The sequence below is a fragment of the Sceloporus undulatus genome, chromosome 6 (genome assembly GCF_019175285.1).
Source record: "Sceloporus undulatus isolate JIND9_A2432 ecotype Alabama chromosome 6, SceUnd_v1.1, whole genome shotgun sequence".
Classification (NCBI taxonomy): domain Eukaryota; kingdom Metazoa; phylum Chordata; class Lepidosauria; order Squamata; family Phrynosomatidae; genus Sceloporus; species Sceloporus undulatus.
The window spans coordinates 94,841,695-94,857,055 of NC_056527.1; the positions used below are offsets into that span (position 1 = coordinate 94,841,695).

At 40.3% G+C, this 15,361-nt stretch overlaps 1 protein-coding gene across 1 annotated transcript in view; it reads left to right on the forward strand.

The window, feature by feature from the left end:
• NGFR (nerve growth factor receptor) overlaps nt 1–15,361 on the forward strand; it is a 53,657-nt gene that overhangs the window by 13,155 nt on the left and 25,141 nt on the right. Inside the window, exon 2 of the mRNA XM_042470960.1 lies at nt 5,306–5,444. Within this exon, the coding sequence (XP_042326894.1) occupies nt 5,306–5,444 (139 nt within the window). The remainder of the gene's footprint in view (nt 1–5,305; nt 5,445–15,361) is intronic.

Below are 15,361 nucleotides of genomic sequence, written 5' to 3' on the forward strand. Positions count from 1 at the left end.
GCAGGCATCTGAAGCCAAGTGGCTTCAAAACAACATTTGAGAAACTGGAAGAGATTTTCTGGTCTTTTCTAGATGTACCAGAAATGGTGGCAAGGCCCACAGTCGGTCATGGAGAAGCTGGAATGGTCCCTGGCCATTGTGAGGTTGTCCACTTCTAGATTTGTTTCTAGAATGTTTTTGCTTTGGTCTAAAGCATGTCTCCTTCTTCCTTTACATGTCACCCAAACTTACATGTTAACTTTGTAGAGACAACTGTCAAAAAGCCTGTATGATTTGTTTTCTTTAAAAAAAAACCGCACGAGTGGAATTAAAGATTTTTCATCCTCACTTACTCGATTTCTTCGAAGTAAAGTAAAGAAAAGAAAAAGAGCAATCAAAACATGAACTCAACTTAAAAAGCAATTAAGGGCTCAGCAAAAGTGTCACTCTCTCTTTCTTTCACCCTCTCCATTGTGCTCCACCTGTCAGAATGCTTTATGGGGTTAATACTTGTGGCTTTGTCAACAGGAGTTGTGTTAATAGCAAGCACATTTGGATGGGACTAATGCAGAACATGTGCCCTCCCACAAGAGTGCTATCTTTTTTGTGTGTTGGGGGGGGGGGAGAAGGTGTTGGACCCTGTGGAATGCCCCATGTCTGAAGTACTTGTAAGATATAAGTCTGTTTTTAAAACCTGGATGTATAGAGGAGGCTACATCTTCCACATCATTAAACAATACAGATGATGTGTATGTGAAATACAGAAAGAGACTGTGAAAGAGACACCCTCTCATTTCTGCTGTTTTCCTCTTAGGATGTCCTTTCCATTTATACAGCTGTTACACTTCTAGGATCAATTTCAGCTAACAGGGAACCCTTAAACTTATTTTCAGTGCTGGAGTCCATCCCTGGGAAATGTGAAGCAGCTGTTTTATTTATTTCTTTACTGATAAGACCAATTTAACTCCCACTTTTTTCCTCTTGAAAATATAGTAAGACTAGTAAGTGTCTAACATTTAAAAAAAGATACAAAATTAACCAAATGGATAGGGAACTGGGCATATCAAAAATAAATAATAAACAAAAGAGGGTTGGACCCAACTTGCATTGAGAATAACCCATTGAAACATTTTGTCATGGTGAGTAACATAAGCCCCATTAATATGGATTAATCTACCCTAAGTACAACTAAGTCAGCATCCAACCCAATTTTGCCTCTCAGCATATGCAAATACAACTAGCCCACTGCAGACCTCTGTAGAGATGCACAAGCTTAGACTCTTTCTAACTAAGTTTTAATTTTAAGCTACTTTTTTTGGATCGCAACTCCCAGAATTATTCTGCCAGCTGGGTTTGATTCCTGGCACTGTGGTCTAAAACAAACAAACAAAACTTACTTTGCTTTTCAAGCTCTTTGCTGGACATTTTTGGTTCAGGGGTCCACTGTGGACTTGATAAACCTGTACTACTTGCCTAGTTTTTGACAGAGCAGGTCAAAATGAGTGAGGCTATTCTCTCTGTGACTGCTACAGATCTGTCTTAAGGGACGTATTATGGCTCAGTGGGGGTGCATATGGCTTGCATGGACGAGATCCCATAATCAGTGCATGGTACCTCTGGGACAACTTATGGCCCTCCAAGTGTTGTTGGACTGCAACTCCCAGCAGCCATAGCCAGCATAGCAAATAGAAACTGATGGTGGGAGATGAATACAATAACATCTAATAGGTCTCACATTGTTGGAGGTGAACAGGTATCAAAATTTCTTTCTTTAGTAATTAGGGGTAAAGAGGGAACTCTGAAGTACATGCCTTCTCTCTGTGCTCACAGAGCTGTACTTCAAGCCTTCTCTGCTTCCTGTCTGCAAAGGTCACTTCCTCTCTTTTTCTCTCCAAAAGTTAGTGTTAAATCTCATTCCCACTATGATTTAAAGTGAATTGCTGATTGGTTTATAGGACTGTCATTACCATTTGAAACAGGTTACAATCCTACTTTGATAAATTTCTGTCACAATAAAGCAAGGCAAATGCAAAAAATACCCCATTTTTTCCAGACACTAGTTTTCTAGCAGTTCTTTTGGAATTGATCCCAGAGCGAGTTTAACAAGTGGGAACGACGGATCTGAATCCCATCATTCTGGAGGGGAGGGACTAATGACAGAGAGCTGTTCACCATCCCTCTTCAGTTTTTGTTAGATCCACCATTCCCCCCCCCCCCAAGTGCTGCCTTTGTACCTATGGCTCATAATTAAAAAAAAAATGATAGAAAATTCAATTCACAGATTTTGCAACTACTTGCAGTCAGTGAGGCAAAGTAGTTGCAAAACCAATGAATCAAATCTTCTATCTATCTATCTATCTATCTATCTAGTTCCCAAGCCAGGCTGCCCGGGCTGCTGCTTATGTCACTGATGACACACAGATTATTGTCATGCATTTTGAAGCAGTGCAAACTAGTGGGGATAACAATCATGCCAAAAAAGAAGCAATTACAAGGGGGTAATAAAACAAAACAAACAGCTTCATTTATATGCCACTTCATACTGAACTAACAGTGTCTAAGCGGTTTACAACTGTAAGCTAATTGCCCCCAACAAGATCCACTTTCATAGTGGGAATGACAGATCTTTCGGAATCGATTTACCAACACGGAGCATAGGTGAATCCCGAACTGTTTTAAATGTAAGTGGGAAAGAGCTCTTAGTGTTTTACACCCCTTTGTCTGAGAAGGCAGAGTCTGTGAGGCTTCTCACCCTGAGGATAGTTCATACACATACTGTACACCTGAGAGTCAGCATTAGGGACTCTTCTACAGAAGTATAGGCACTTTTCTTTTTGACTATCTACTTTCCTACTTTGGATGGATTTCTTGCAACAAGTAAGTTCTGTTTTTTCACCCTACTAGAGCATCCTGTATGTTTCTAACCTGTTTTATACCAGAAGCTCATGTTGCACTGGGACACACAGCATACTGCTTAATATAAATACCAATGATTTCTTACACAAGTTACCCAGCGTTCTTCTGAGCATGGCCAGATCTCTCGAAGCATACATTCTTTCCATCCCATTTCCTCATTACTCTGGAAATGTGTGTGTGTGTGTTAATCAATCCACGTGTATTTAAAAAGATATGAAAATCTGCACGCTTTTATGCCTGTAAATCCTCTCTTCGACTTACTTCAGATTTTAAAGGAACTATCCCAAAATTCTAAACCTCCATCCCCAAAATAGGTTCAGCACTTTGGAAAGCTCTATACAGTTCAGAATAAAATCCAGAATAGATTCACCACCAAACTGTTATGGGAGCTGTCAGCTGCTGCAGAAAACAATGAAAGCTTGCTGAATTCTTGACTTTGTGCTGGAGCTACAGGAGCTTCCATTGGAAGGAGGGCTTTCATACTTTTGTGAAAACCCCTTTAGATTCAGTTCTTTTGTCTCTTAACACATCAACACCCCAGGACAGAAGAGGTTGCGGAAGGGGGAGGATTCAAGGTGAATGTAAATTCTGGAGTTTGTAAGCACATTCAGAAGAGGAAGAATTCTTTCTAATCCTTTTCACTTGGTTTCACTGAGGTCATCTTAAGAAAGATAAGATTTCAGGTGAAAATGTACTACGGTTTGAGAAGTCAATTGACTGTCAGTTTCAACACATGGCAAAGAACTAGCTAATTCCACACTTCATCTGAAATGCACACCAGATTCATGGGTTCCAGCTGTGACTGGAGCTAAGATTTATTGCAAGTAATCCCTTAAACTGTGCAGGCAGGGACAGGCTGATGTGTTACAAGATAACTTTCAGAGTGTTGAAATAAATAAATTTCCAAGGTAATTAAAAGCGCCCATGAGTCCAAAGCACATATTTTGCAGAACACATGGTTGCCTGTTGTGTCTCTATCTTGATTCTCTACTCTGATATTGCCAGAGTTCACCCACCCACCCTGGTGGATTGGTTTCTGCACTGGGAGAGGTTACACCGTTTAAGCTGCATCTGTACTGCATAAATAATCCAATTCAATACCATTTGAATTGCTATGGCTCAATGCTATGGATTTAGGGGAATTGTAGTTTTGTGAGAAATTTAGCCTTCTCTGAGTGCCACAACAAACTACAGTTCCCAGAATTCCATAACATTGAACCATGGGAGTTAAAGTGTTGTAAAACAGGATTATTTCTACAATGTGGATGCAGCCTTAGTCCATGTCAGTGGTGATACTATGGGATAATCTGCCTTAAGAGGTGGCTGACCATTTCTCTCTGTACAAGTTCTTGCAATAACCTGTGTTTTTTTTCTAGGTAGGAGATACACTTAGATTAGAAACACAGAATATGCAAGAGAGGGGAACATGCAAACATAGGAAGCTACCTTATACTAAGTCAGACCACTAGACTAAGTCAAACCTCTGTTGTCAGCCCTGATTGGCAGTGGCTGTCCAGTGATTCAGGCAGAACTCTTTCATAGCCTTACTTGGAGGTGCCACACACACACACACACACACACACACACACACACGTATAGGTCTCCCATCCAAGTATTAATCAGGCCTGACTTGCTCAGCTTCTGAAATCAGATGAGATCTAGTATTCTCAGGATCATAAGGAGACTCCTTCCTTTTTAGGTAGCTGTTATGCTGTCTACTTGGAAAGAGGATCAGACACAGGCTTATCTGCTGTAGATTAATCCCCCCTGCCCCTACATTTGCTTATCAAGCAACATCAGACATGCAGATGCTGTTGTGGTTATTAAATAAAAGTAGACCTAAATCCAGTTGTTGTTCCCATCTAGAGTAAATCCATAGAACCAATTGCTGAATGGAAATCAATACTTCTGTAAATCTCATTGATTCAATGAGTCTACTCTTATTGAGAAGAGCAATACACTTAGAGCTGTGAATTTATCTCATTCTCATTCTAGCCGGTATTTCATTCCGAGCTGAATCTTTTGTGCACTTTTAAATTAGCAGGATTTTCAGCCAGTGATTCCAAGTTGGCCCTAATGCATTTGAAACAAGGATGCTTTTCTTGCTCAGAGCTGCACTTCTGCCACATTGGTGGCTCTCCTGACATTTTGGACCTCTAGCTCCCATCAGCCCCAACCAACAAGTCCAATCTTTAGGGGGGAAAAGAGGAGGTGCATTTCTCAAAACAAGGAGGGGGCAAAAAAGTGATAAAAAATACCTCCTTTTGCAAGTTATGAAAAGCACATATGCAAGTGTGTAACTCCCAAGCCATGCTTGCCTATGTCACCAACAGGATACTGGCTTAGATATCCTTGCTTTTAATGGTGGAGAATCAGAAATGCCTTATCTTCTCTTGTCCTCTTTCTACAGGGCTCTGCATGGGCCAAGGAGAAATGCCCCACCGGAAAGTTCACTGCCAGTGGAGAGTGCTGCAAAACTTGTAATATCGGGGAAGGGGTTGCCCAGCCATGTGGGTTAAACCAAACTGTCTGTGAACCATGCCTGGACAGTAAGTAACATATGAAAATCATCTGTGTCCTGATGCCATGGAATATACAATTTGAGATCAAAATGCCAAAAGATGGATTGCTGGTTCTAGATTATATAATAATGCTAGGAAAGGTAGAAGGCAGTAGAAAGAGAAGAAGACAACATGCCAGATGGATAGACTCAATCAGGGAGGTCATGGGCATGAAATTACAGGAACTAAGCAGAGTAGTAGAGGACAGGGGGTCTTGGAGATGTTTCCTTCACAGGGACATCATGGGTTGAGGATGGACTCAAGGACAGTTAACATCAACAAGAAACAGCTAACATTGGGCTGTGATTATCAGAGCTTGGAGAACTTACCTTTTGCGACAACAACTCCCAGGTTCCAGTATCAATGCTTGCTGAAGTATCCTGGCAGTTGCAGTCCGCAAAGCTATTTTTCCAAGTTCTAGTGATGATACTGTGGTGTAGTGGTTGGAGCATCGGACTATGATTCTGGATATCATAGAAACTCACTGGGTGACCTTGGGCAAATTACACACTCTCAGCCCCAGTAAAACCCATAATAGGTTTGCCTTAGGGTCACCCTAAGTCAGAAATGACTTGAAGGCACACAGCAACAAAAATAATCATACTAGACTGCTTGGGTGGGAGACAGTGGCTCCCAAAACTTCAGGAGGAGGATAATTTAGGAATGAGAAAAGATGGCTTGGGGAGACCTCAGGTCTGTTCCACTCCTTGCAACACTAGTTGAAAATAACTAAAAATAACCTTCCCATGCAAAATCAATGGCTGCTACTTAACTTCAGCAGAGAATGGCAGCAGAGATGCTGGGTATCGAATACCAGTCTGATAATCTGACCTTGGAAGAGTTGCTGTATTGGCATTTGGCAGGGCAGGGGGGAAAGGAAGGTGAAGCTATTCTGCTTTTATTTGTTATTTTAAGAAATCCTGCAAACCTCTGCACTACAAGCTCATATCAAATCTTTAGACACAGAGGAAAGTCATATGCAGGGCTTCAGTAATTTACCTGCATCTTGTGTGCAACATACATCCATTTTTCTTTCATTATTTCTTCTATGCACAGATGTGCTGGCAGAAATGTATGCCAAAGAAAGAAAGGAAGAAAAAAGATGGCAGCAGCCACTAGGAGATTTCAGTTGAAAGCTGACTCCGGATAGGGGGGAAATCAATAAAGAGAAATCACCAAAGAGCCAAGAGAGACAAAAACCAACTTTCAGATGAGTCAGTTCCCAAAATAACAAACCAGGGCTGACAGTTGCATCTGAAACATAATCAGGACAGAGTGCCTGAACATATCCCCAGTATCTTGTCCTAGCTTCCTTTACACTTTGGGATTTATTAGCACTATGGTTAGCACCTCAGGGGCTAGGTTTCTTATGCTCTGTTATGCTGTTTTAGACATAGGCTTTGCACTGCCCCAGATGCACACCTGTATCCTTTTCTGCAATCTAAGGTTTTGTAGGTTTTTTTTAAAAAAGAAATCTGTGCTCATATTTTTATTTGATGTTTTTATAGGGATATGTTTTTATCTGATGAATTTTAATGTTTCAATTACAAATTTGTTGTTTCATTTGTATTTTATTATTAGCAGCCTATGGCATTAATTTTAAAGAGAGGAGACAGAACAAACATTTAATAATGAAGATAAAAATACAACACAGGAACAGCATATTTTGAGGTTTCCAAAACATACCACATGTACCAACCTTGTATAACCTCAGGTCCTCCATGTGGTTTGGACTGCAGTGCTCATCAGGCTCAGCCAGGAATGGCTCGTGGTTAGGGATGATGGGTTTTTTTTTGTTTCAGACATCTGGAGGACACCAGATTGGAGAAGGCTGGAATACAGTATTTCAAGTACAATAATTGTGCATGAAAGGACAAAATATTTAGGGTAAAAGGGGCTAAAAGAATAGTGTCTTGCCAAATATTACCTAGTGAGGTATTGGTATGAGATGAGATTTCAAGCGACAGCACTGTGGTTTACAGACTATGTTAACCGACTCCCTTCTATTTGCAAGCCTCACCAAGAGAACCTTCTGTTCTCTGTCTGTAGTCACATTTAAAAACAATAGCATAGTAAAATGGTGCCCCTTATATACATGGCAAAATAAAGAATTTGGAATTTATATATTTTTGAATATGTTCAAGCCATGAATGCTTGAATCCATGGATAAAGATACAGAGGCTGACTGTATTTTGCAAACCTGCAGGAAGACTGCAAGGTGTTTCCCCTCTCCCAGCTCTTCTATCCCACAGTTGCCTGTTCTGGAGGCACACTCCCACATAGAGGCAGGTGGGCTTGTTTCCAGGGGCACAGTGGTCCTACGTATGGTTTTACAGCTCCTCTTGCTCAACTGCTCCAGGTTGTATGGCAGTTCTCCTAAGGCTGATCCTTTGCCAGGAGGACAACTGAGCATCAGGATGGCTTCCTGGAGCAGCTGCGAAACTGAAAGTGGATTTGCCACCCATGTGGCAACAGATCCACTGGTCCATACTGGTAAAGTTATTGCTTCTTACAAGGCCACACCATGTTATGTGCACATATTTAATTGGAAAAAAAAGAGAGAAAATCCTAGTTTTACAGCTGTTTGGAGATGAAGGATAGCATTGGTTCTTTTCATTTTGTATGGTTTCAGGGCACCATATATTGTTCTTCCCCTTTATTTTATCCTGGCAACAACCTTGTCAAATAGGTGAGGCTGACAAATGGTGATTAGTCTAAGCACTCACAGTGCTGGCCCTACCATTTGGCAGGAGGAGATGACTGCTTTGGGTGCTGGATGTTGGGTTTAAGGCAACAGCAAGGTGCTAGAGGATAGAGCCAAGTGTGCCCTGTAGACTCTTCTCATAGTCCAGTTGATTTCTATACGTAGAGGGTTTTTTTTTGGGGGGGAGGGTATTTTTTCCTTCGGCCCAGGCATACTTAATTGTAATTATTAAAGACTGGAAAAGTTCCCCTTTTGGATTACAATTCCTTGAATCTTGGCCATGCTAGCTGGGAGGATTCAGAGAGTTGTAGTCCCAAAAAGGAACTTTTCCAAGCTCAGACTTATGCCTTCTTTCACTCCATTTTTCAGGCTGCTAGACTGAAGCATAGGTACCTTCTTATGCCTTCATTCAGCAGATGAAATCCACATGAACAAAAGGGGCTGCTGGATTAGGGTTATAGCTAGTCAAGGAGATCAACCGCACTAATTGAACCACTCATATATAATTCTGTGCCTCACCTCATGCAGATTACATGCATGTCTGGCTTGTGTTCTGGGGAAACATTCACTCCTACCAGCTCCAACCTCAGAATCCAAAATGTTACTGGATGGAGACGTTTCCTGTCTCATCTGGGATATCTATTTGGAAAAAGGGGTTGGAGGAAGGCTTCCTAGGAACAGATTTACGATTCGTCTACCACATTGAAACTACCGCAGTCTGGGATGTATGTCTGATTCTGCTAAGCTGCCTGTGGGTGGTTGTGGGTATTAACACATGTGCTCCTGCTTTATGTTATTATGTACAAATCTGACCTAGGTGTCATAGTGAATCTGTGCTGTTCCCAAGCTGCTCCCAGATATGACAAATCAGTAAATTATTCTGCAATTTCCCTTATACATAGTCAAAATTACACAGAGGAAGATGGGTAGAACACAGAAAATAAAAGGAAACTTTGATGGTCCCTATGGTCAACCTTTAAGGGTTAAGAAAAGACCCAACTCTAACCTGAAGCACCTGAGTCAGGGGAATTTCCTGTGAACAGAATATGAACGTGAACCTAAAATGTCTCATTTGCCTCATGCCCAGACTTAGGATACAAATCTTCAAAAGGTAGATGACACATTTTTAATTGCAGTCACAGCAGGTTGTCTGCAGTCTAAGTCAGATGCTTTCAGATTAACCATGGGTGGGTTTTAGGAAATAAAATATAAGATATTCACAGTTGTAACAGCCAATTAAGTTGCTGTCTGCAGCCAAGATGATTAAATTCATGAAGCTATGCCCATGAGGAAGACCCTGCATGAAACAGGTTATTACCTAGAACCCTGTTGGTTGCTTGCATGTCGTTGTCTGTTCACTTAATGTATTTACATATGTTTGCTTACCATACAGCATTATCTATTTGCCTACTTCTGTCAGCATATCTTGTTGTAAAGCACTGAACACCTGCACATTTTTCTCTGCTTACGGTGTTTAGAATATTGGCTACTTTTGCTTGCTGTATGTGATTAATAACTTACGCATTTTCTATTGAACACAGATACAGTGACAAAATTGCTAGGTTGGGCATTGGGGTTTTTTAATATAGCAGAAACCTGTGTAATTTTTTTGGGGGGGAGTACATCTATTGCATTTTGCAACTCTTTGTACAAGAGTGAATGCAATTAGTGCTTAGAGCTATACATGATTTCATGTTCTCTTAAACAATCACTGAATGAATCTTTACTGGTATTCTTCACATTCACTAAGGCAAGTATGTACTTGTTAGCTCTGTTCTCAAGCTATGCTCTTACCTTGTATGCTTCAGTCAGGCTTACATCCTTTTAAAACTATATATATATATAAAACAATAGATTAAAATACAACAAATGACACCAGTTAAAAGAATATATAAAACCAATACATGTTAAAATAATCAATCCATTTTTAAAAATTCATAATATAAACATTCATAATTTAAAATCATCTGGATGGGCCTTCTGAAAGAGATTGGTCTTTAATTCTGTTCTAGATTCAGACAGCATATCCAGCTGTTGAATATTTGAAAGCTGAATCTATTAAAGTAGTATATATGTTTGTTGTTGTGAACCTTTCAAGTTGTTTCTGACTTTTGGTGATTCTAAGGCCACCTATGGTGACATATCATAGTACTTCCTTGGCAAGATTTGTTCAGAAGAGGTTTGCCTTCCCTTGAGGCTGAAAGTGTGTGACTTGCCTAAGGTCATCCAGTGGGTTTCTAAAGCCAAGTGAGGATTCAAACCCTGGTGCCCAAAGTTGTAGACCAATGCTCAAACCACTACTTCACATTGACTCTCTATTATATATGTAGGTATGCTCAAATTTCACCTTAACACCAATAGCAGCAACTACTATTACAAGTGCAAAATCTGGACTTTTAAAAATACTATTCAAATGTAGGAAGAAAGATAGTAAGGTAACATATACCAAGTCGTGTTTTCTGTTCCATCTAGCTATGTCTAGCTGTAGTTTCCCAGGATTTTAATTTCTTAGCTCTATATGCGGATAGTTGGAATGGAACCTGGAACTGTCTGCATGCATAACATATGCTCTGCCATTGAGCTGCATTGGTAATGTCATGGATACTAGCCAGTAGCTATTTACCAGCCATTTTTAGCAGGAAATATAAAGGTCCATTTCCCCCCAAAAGCATTTCTTTCTGCTTTTCCATCTTATGATTTTTTTAATCTTTAAATTGTACTTTTACTGATGAATCTTTCAAATAGAAAAGGAGTGGTCAAAACTGGGTGTGTCTAGGGCTATTCTGGCAGTCCCTTGGACCTTGGCAGGCTATCCCTGCCCATTTTTCAAAACTAGAAGTTACCAGAAGGTCAACTTTTTAAAAAGGTTATTCAGAGCCCAAAATAGGCATGACTGCCAATCACATGCCCAGAGACATGCCACATTTACTCCATTTCTCCCCCTGCATGGGCAGCATTGGAAGTGTCCAAGAGCCACACTGCCATCCCTGAAATAGATTATGGCCTCCAACAGAGGTCTCTCTGGAAGTCATTGAGATAGAGGACTATTTGAAAGCAAGACATGTGGCCATCTGATCACTTATAAAGCAGTTGACATGCGGGAAACTCCACTCAGATATAATTAGACCCAGTGCCACCTACTGCCTAAAGTATGTAATGAGATTGTCCACAGGCTTTGGTTAGCAGGTACACCATGGCTGTCAGTGAAGTGTGTGAGAAGAAATGATTCCACTAAAAGATACTGTGCTTGAAGTCATAAGGACTTTTATGCTGGGTTGTGCCATAAACAAAAATAAGAGTTTAACTTGAACCAAGGCTTACCTTCAAGAATGCCAGAAACTTACATGTGAGCCTTTGAAGTAACAAACAGCAAATCTCTAAACATAGGCCGAATCCATTCCCCTTACCATTAAGAAGACTACACATACCAGGGATTTAGGTCCAAGAGTTCCCTATAAAAGAATCTCACTGTCCATGACACTTGAGATTTCAAGCAGATTTCAAGCAACATTATAGTCACCTACCATTCTTTAAAATGAGAGACTGGATGAAGTGGGTTGTGGAATACAAGACTCTCTGCGTGCTGAGTTCACCAGCACTTTAGATCCCATCCTGAGGGTCTGCCTGATCCTTGGCAATGCTCCACTGATGGTGGTGAAAGGATTCATTATTTATCCTTCTCCCCTCAGCATCCATCATCACATAGAGTCTGGCTGGGTTTACTGTCTGGAGAGCTTGTCTCTTACTCCAGACTGCTCCTGAGAGAGTACCTCGTGGCCCATCCATTTTACTTTTACAAGCACAGTGTCTTCTCCTCTCCTCTACACCAGTCTAATGGCAACCCCATTAATAATTCAGTTTGATGTAAGGATTTACCCAAGTTAATGGGTTTGATCATCTTGGCTTCTAGGGGTATTTTGGGCTTGCTCTGTTTTTTTTTAATAGAAATTTTTTATTAAGTAATAAAAATAAAAAACACATCACACATATACTCACATACATGCATAAGTATGTAACAAAACTTACATACCATTTTGATATCATTTTCTGTGGGTTTTTCAGGCTGTGTGACTGTGTTCTGGAAGAATTTATTCCTAACAAAGTGGGACAACAGAGGGTTAACAGAGGACTGTCCCTGCCAAATTGGGACAAGTGAATAGTATGTTGTTATATGAATTATATTTCTATTTAAATTATTATTTCAAAAATTGCATTGCGTCTTTCCCTGGATTGTCCACTGTGATCTATCCCTACAGTGGCCTTGGTAACCTTTTGTTGGACCCACCACTATGGAAGTGAGGGAGAGAGTGGAAGGCACCTTGCCCATGACCACCCTCAAACTGAACACCAAGAACTGACAAACCAATGCAGTATTTCAATGGGGCAGAACATTTTAAAAGGAAGGACCAGAAACTGGTATATGGCACACATTTTAAACACATACCCAGCTAGACCTCTTAATTAGGCAACAGTACCTAATGAAATATGTTCTCATCCATTTTCATCTTGTCATCAGTGTTGTCTGTTGATCCTTTGCAATGAAACAAGCTCTTCCTTTTAAAGCCTTTTGAAGCATATGACAAGTAGCTGTCAGCTCACGGATTTACAGGAAGAGATAAATGACAGGTGAGAAAGAGAGGGAGGGAGAGACGAGTTTAACAGCAGCAGGAGAGTAGGCCAACAAAAAGGAAACAGCGGTGGCTGAGCTGATCAAAGCACATCAGGGATTTTTTAAATTATTATTTCTTAAGCAAGGGGCATAAAATGATGAAAACGAAGTAGGAGGATTGCTTTGGAGGCAGAAGTCTGGTTTTTTGATAGAGAGACTCTAGCTCAGCCTTCCCCAAATTCTCACCTCACTCTCCATATGTGTTAGACTACAATTCTTATCATCCCTGAAAAAGCGGTATCACCGACAGATGATGATAGGTATCCAGCACATCAGGAGAGTGCTGGAGATTGGACTAAGACAAGCTGAAGCCCTAAGTTGTTGCAGGTCTAAGAGGGCTCATAGTATTGCCAAATAAGTGCATTATTCTAATGATATAAAACTTGATATATAGTTTTGATTGATTTATTAGCCAAAAAACTGGCATTAATAATTAACAACTCAAAATTTAATATTTATTTACCACTACCATCTCTGCTCACACACATCTGAATCTCTTAAAGGGTGGGAAATGCTATTTTGGTATTTGGTTGAGATTGATATATTGGGCAGGGATTGTAGTAAGGGGAGGCAAAATAATGGCATTGCCCCCTGCAAGAATTCTGCCCCCCAAAAAGGAAAATTTCCCTTCATTCCCCAAATCCCTAGCATTGTAGCGAATGAGACACTGAAAATTGTTCACACACATAGAACTCATATGTTTGCTGTGTCTGCATTCCCTTGGTTACTTTGTTGGCTCTCTTCTTTGGAATATCACTAGATGTTTAAGTTAAGTTATTAATTTGCGGAATGAAGGGAAATATTAAGAGCAGATTTCTTAATATTCCCATTCTCCCCTGCGCCCCTGTACCTACACTGTAAGCAAGTGAGGCTCCCCTCTCAAGCTTCCCTGCTGTTGATCCTTCTCTTTTTAATTCATGTCAGCCCAAACTAGAGCACAATATATCCCTTCTTTCTTTAAAGAGTCCTGATAAATAATTTTTGGCTGAGGGAAAGCCTGTTTGACAAGTGACAAACACAGATGGATTAGGGTGGCTATACATGCTCTTTTACAAAGAACAGTTCTCCATTTCATGGCGTCTTCTGTGCTGACATCTGGCAGTCCAAATCAAGTTTAAAGTTCATAAAATATTCCAAGGGATATCAAGGGATTTGAAATTGCCCATGATCCACAGAAAGTATTTAGACAGCACATTGAACAAGTAAGGCGCACAATAAGGCGCACAGGTCCACCTGGTCACATTTTCCCCCATTAGGCTACAACTACTAAACACTAAAAATAATTCTATTTATTTTATGTAATTAAATTTGCTTCTGACTAGCCCACACAAATTTTATCTTCTCTACTCAGCATTGAACACGTTAGAACTGGATAGATAAAGCTTCTTTATGCTGAATTTTCTGCATTAGAACACAGCAGTCTAGCAGGGAGCCTGTTCCCTCTTCCCTCAGACGTTGCTGGACTAAATGTCCCATCATTCCTTAACATTGATCATGTTGCATGGTGTGATAGGAGCTGGAGTCCACACACATACAGACAGACAAATGCATATCTGGGAAGTAACAGATTCTTCCCCACTTGCAGCCTAATCCAACAAACAGTATCTCTCGTATTTTATGTGGCTGACATGAAAGCAAACCATGAACAACCTTTTAATTAAATTTTCTGTAATTTTCTGTAATTTGCATTAACTGCTCTTTTGAGGGGGAGAGAGAAGTTTACATTCTGATGCAGAGACTATAAAGGCAAGTGGAGACTTCTCAGTTTGAAAGAAGATTCAGGATATGAGCTCTTGAATAAAGTAATTCTTGTTCATGGATGGGGCCTGATGGAGGAGCCTCCTGTATTGAGATGGGGGAGAAGGGAGAGAGAACCTAGGGTCCATTCACTCTATGCAATTATAGCACTTTAATTCTACTTTAAATGCTATGGCAACATTCTCTGGAATCCTGTGATTTGTAGTCTAAATCCTCTCTGGATATGAATTCTAAATATCACTCCCCAAATTGCAAAGTGCAAATCACATAACTGGAACATAAATGAAGAAGAAACTTAAATAGTCAAAGATTTTCCATACTTTGGATCAGTCATTGATCATAATGGAGAGTGCAGTGAAGAAAACAGAAGACTGGGACTTGGAAGGGCAGCTATATCTTGAAGTGCAAAGATATTTCACTGATTACTTAAGCTAAAATTGTCCATGCCATTGTATTTGCCATTAATATGTATGCATATGAGAGCTGGGCAGTGAGGAAAGCTGGTAGGAAGAAAATCAATTCATTTGAGATATGGTTCTGGAGAAGAGTTCTATGGATAGCATGGACTGCTAAAAAGACTAATTGTTGGTTCCTAGCGCAAATCAAGCCTGTACTCTCCCTGGAAGCCAAGATAACTAAACTGATACTTTGGTCCTATCATCACAAGGCATGAGTCACTAGCAGAGACATTAAGGCTAGGTAATGTGGAGGGCTACAGTAAAAGAGGATGGCCACACCATAGCCATAGTCAAGGAAGCCATGGCCATGAGTCTG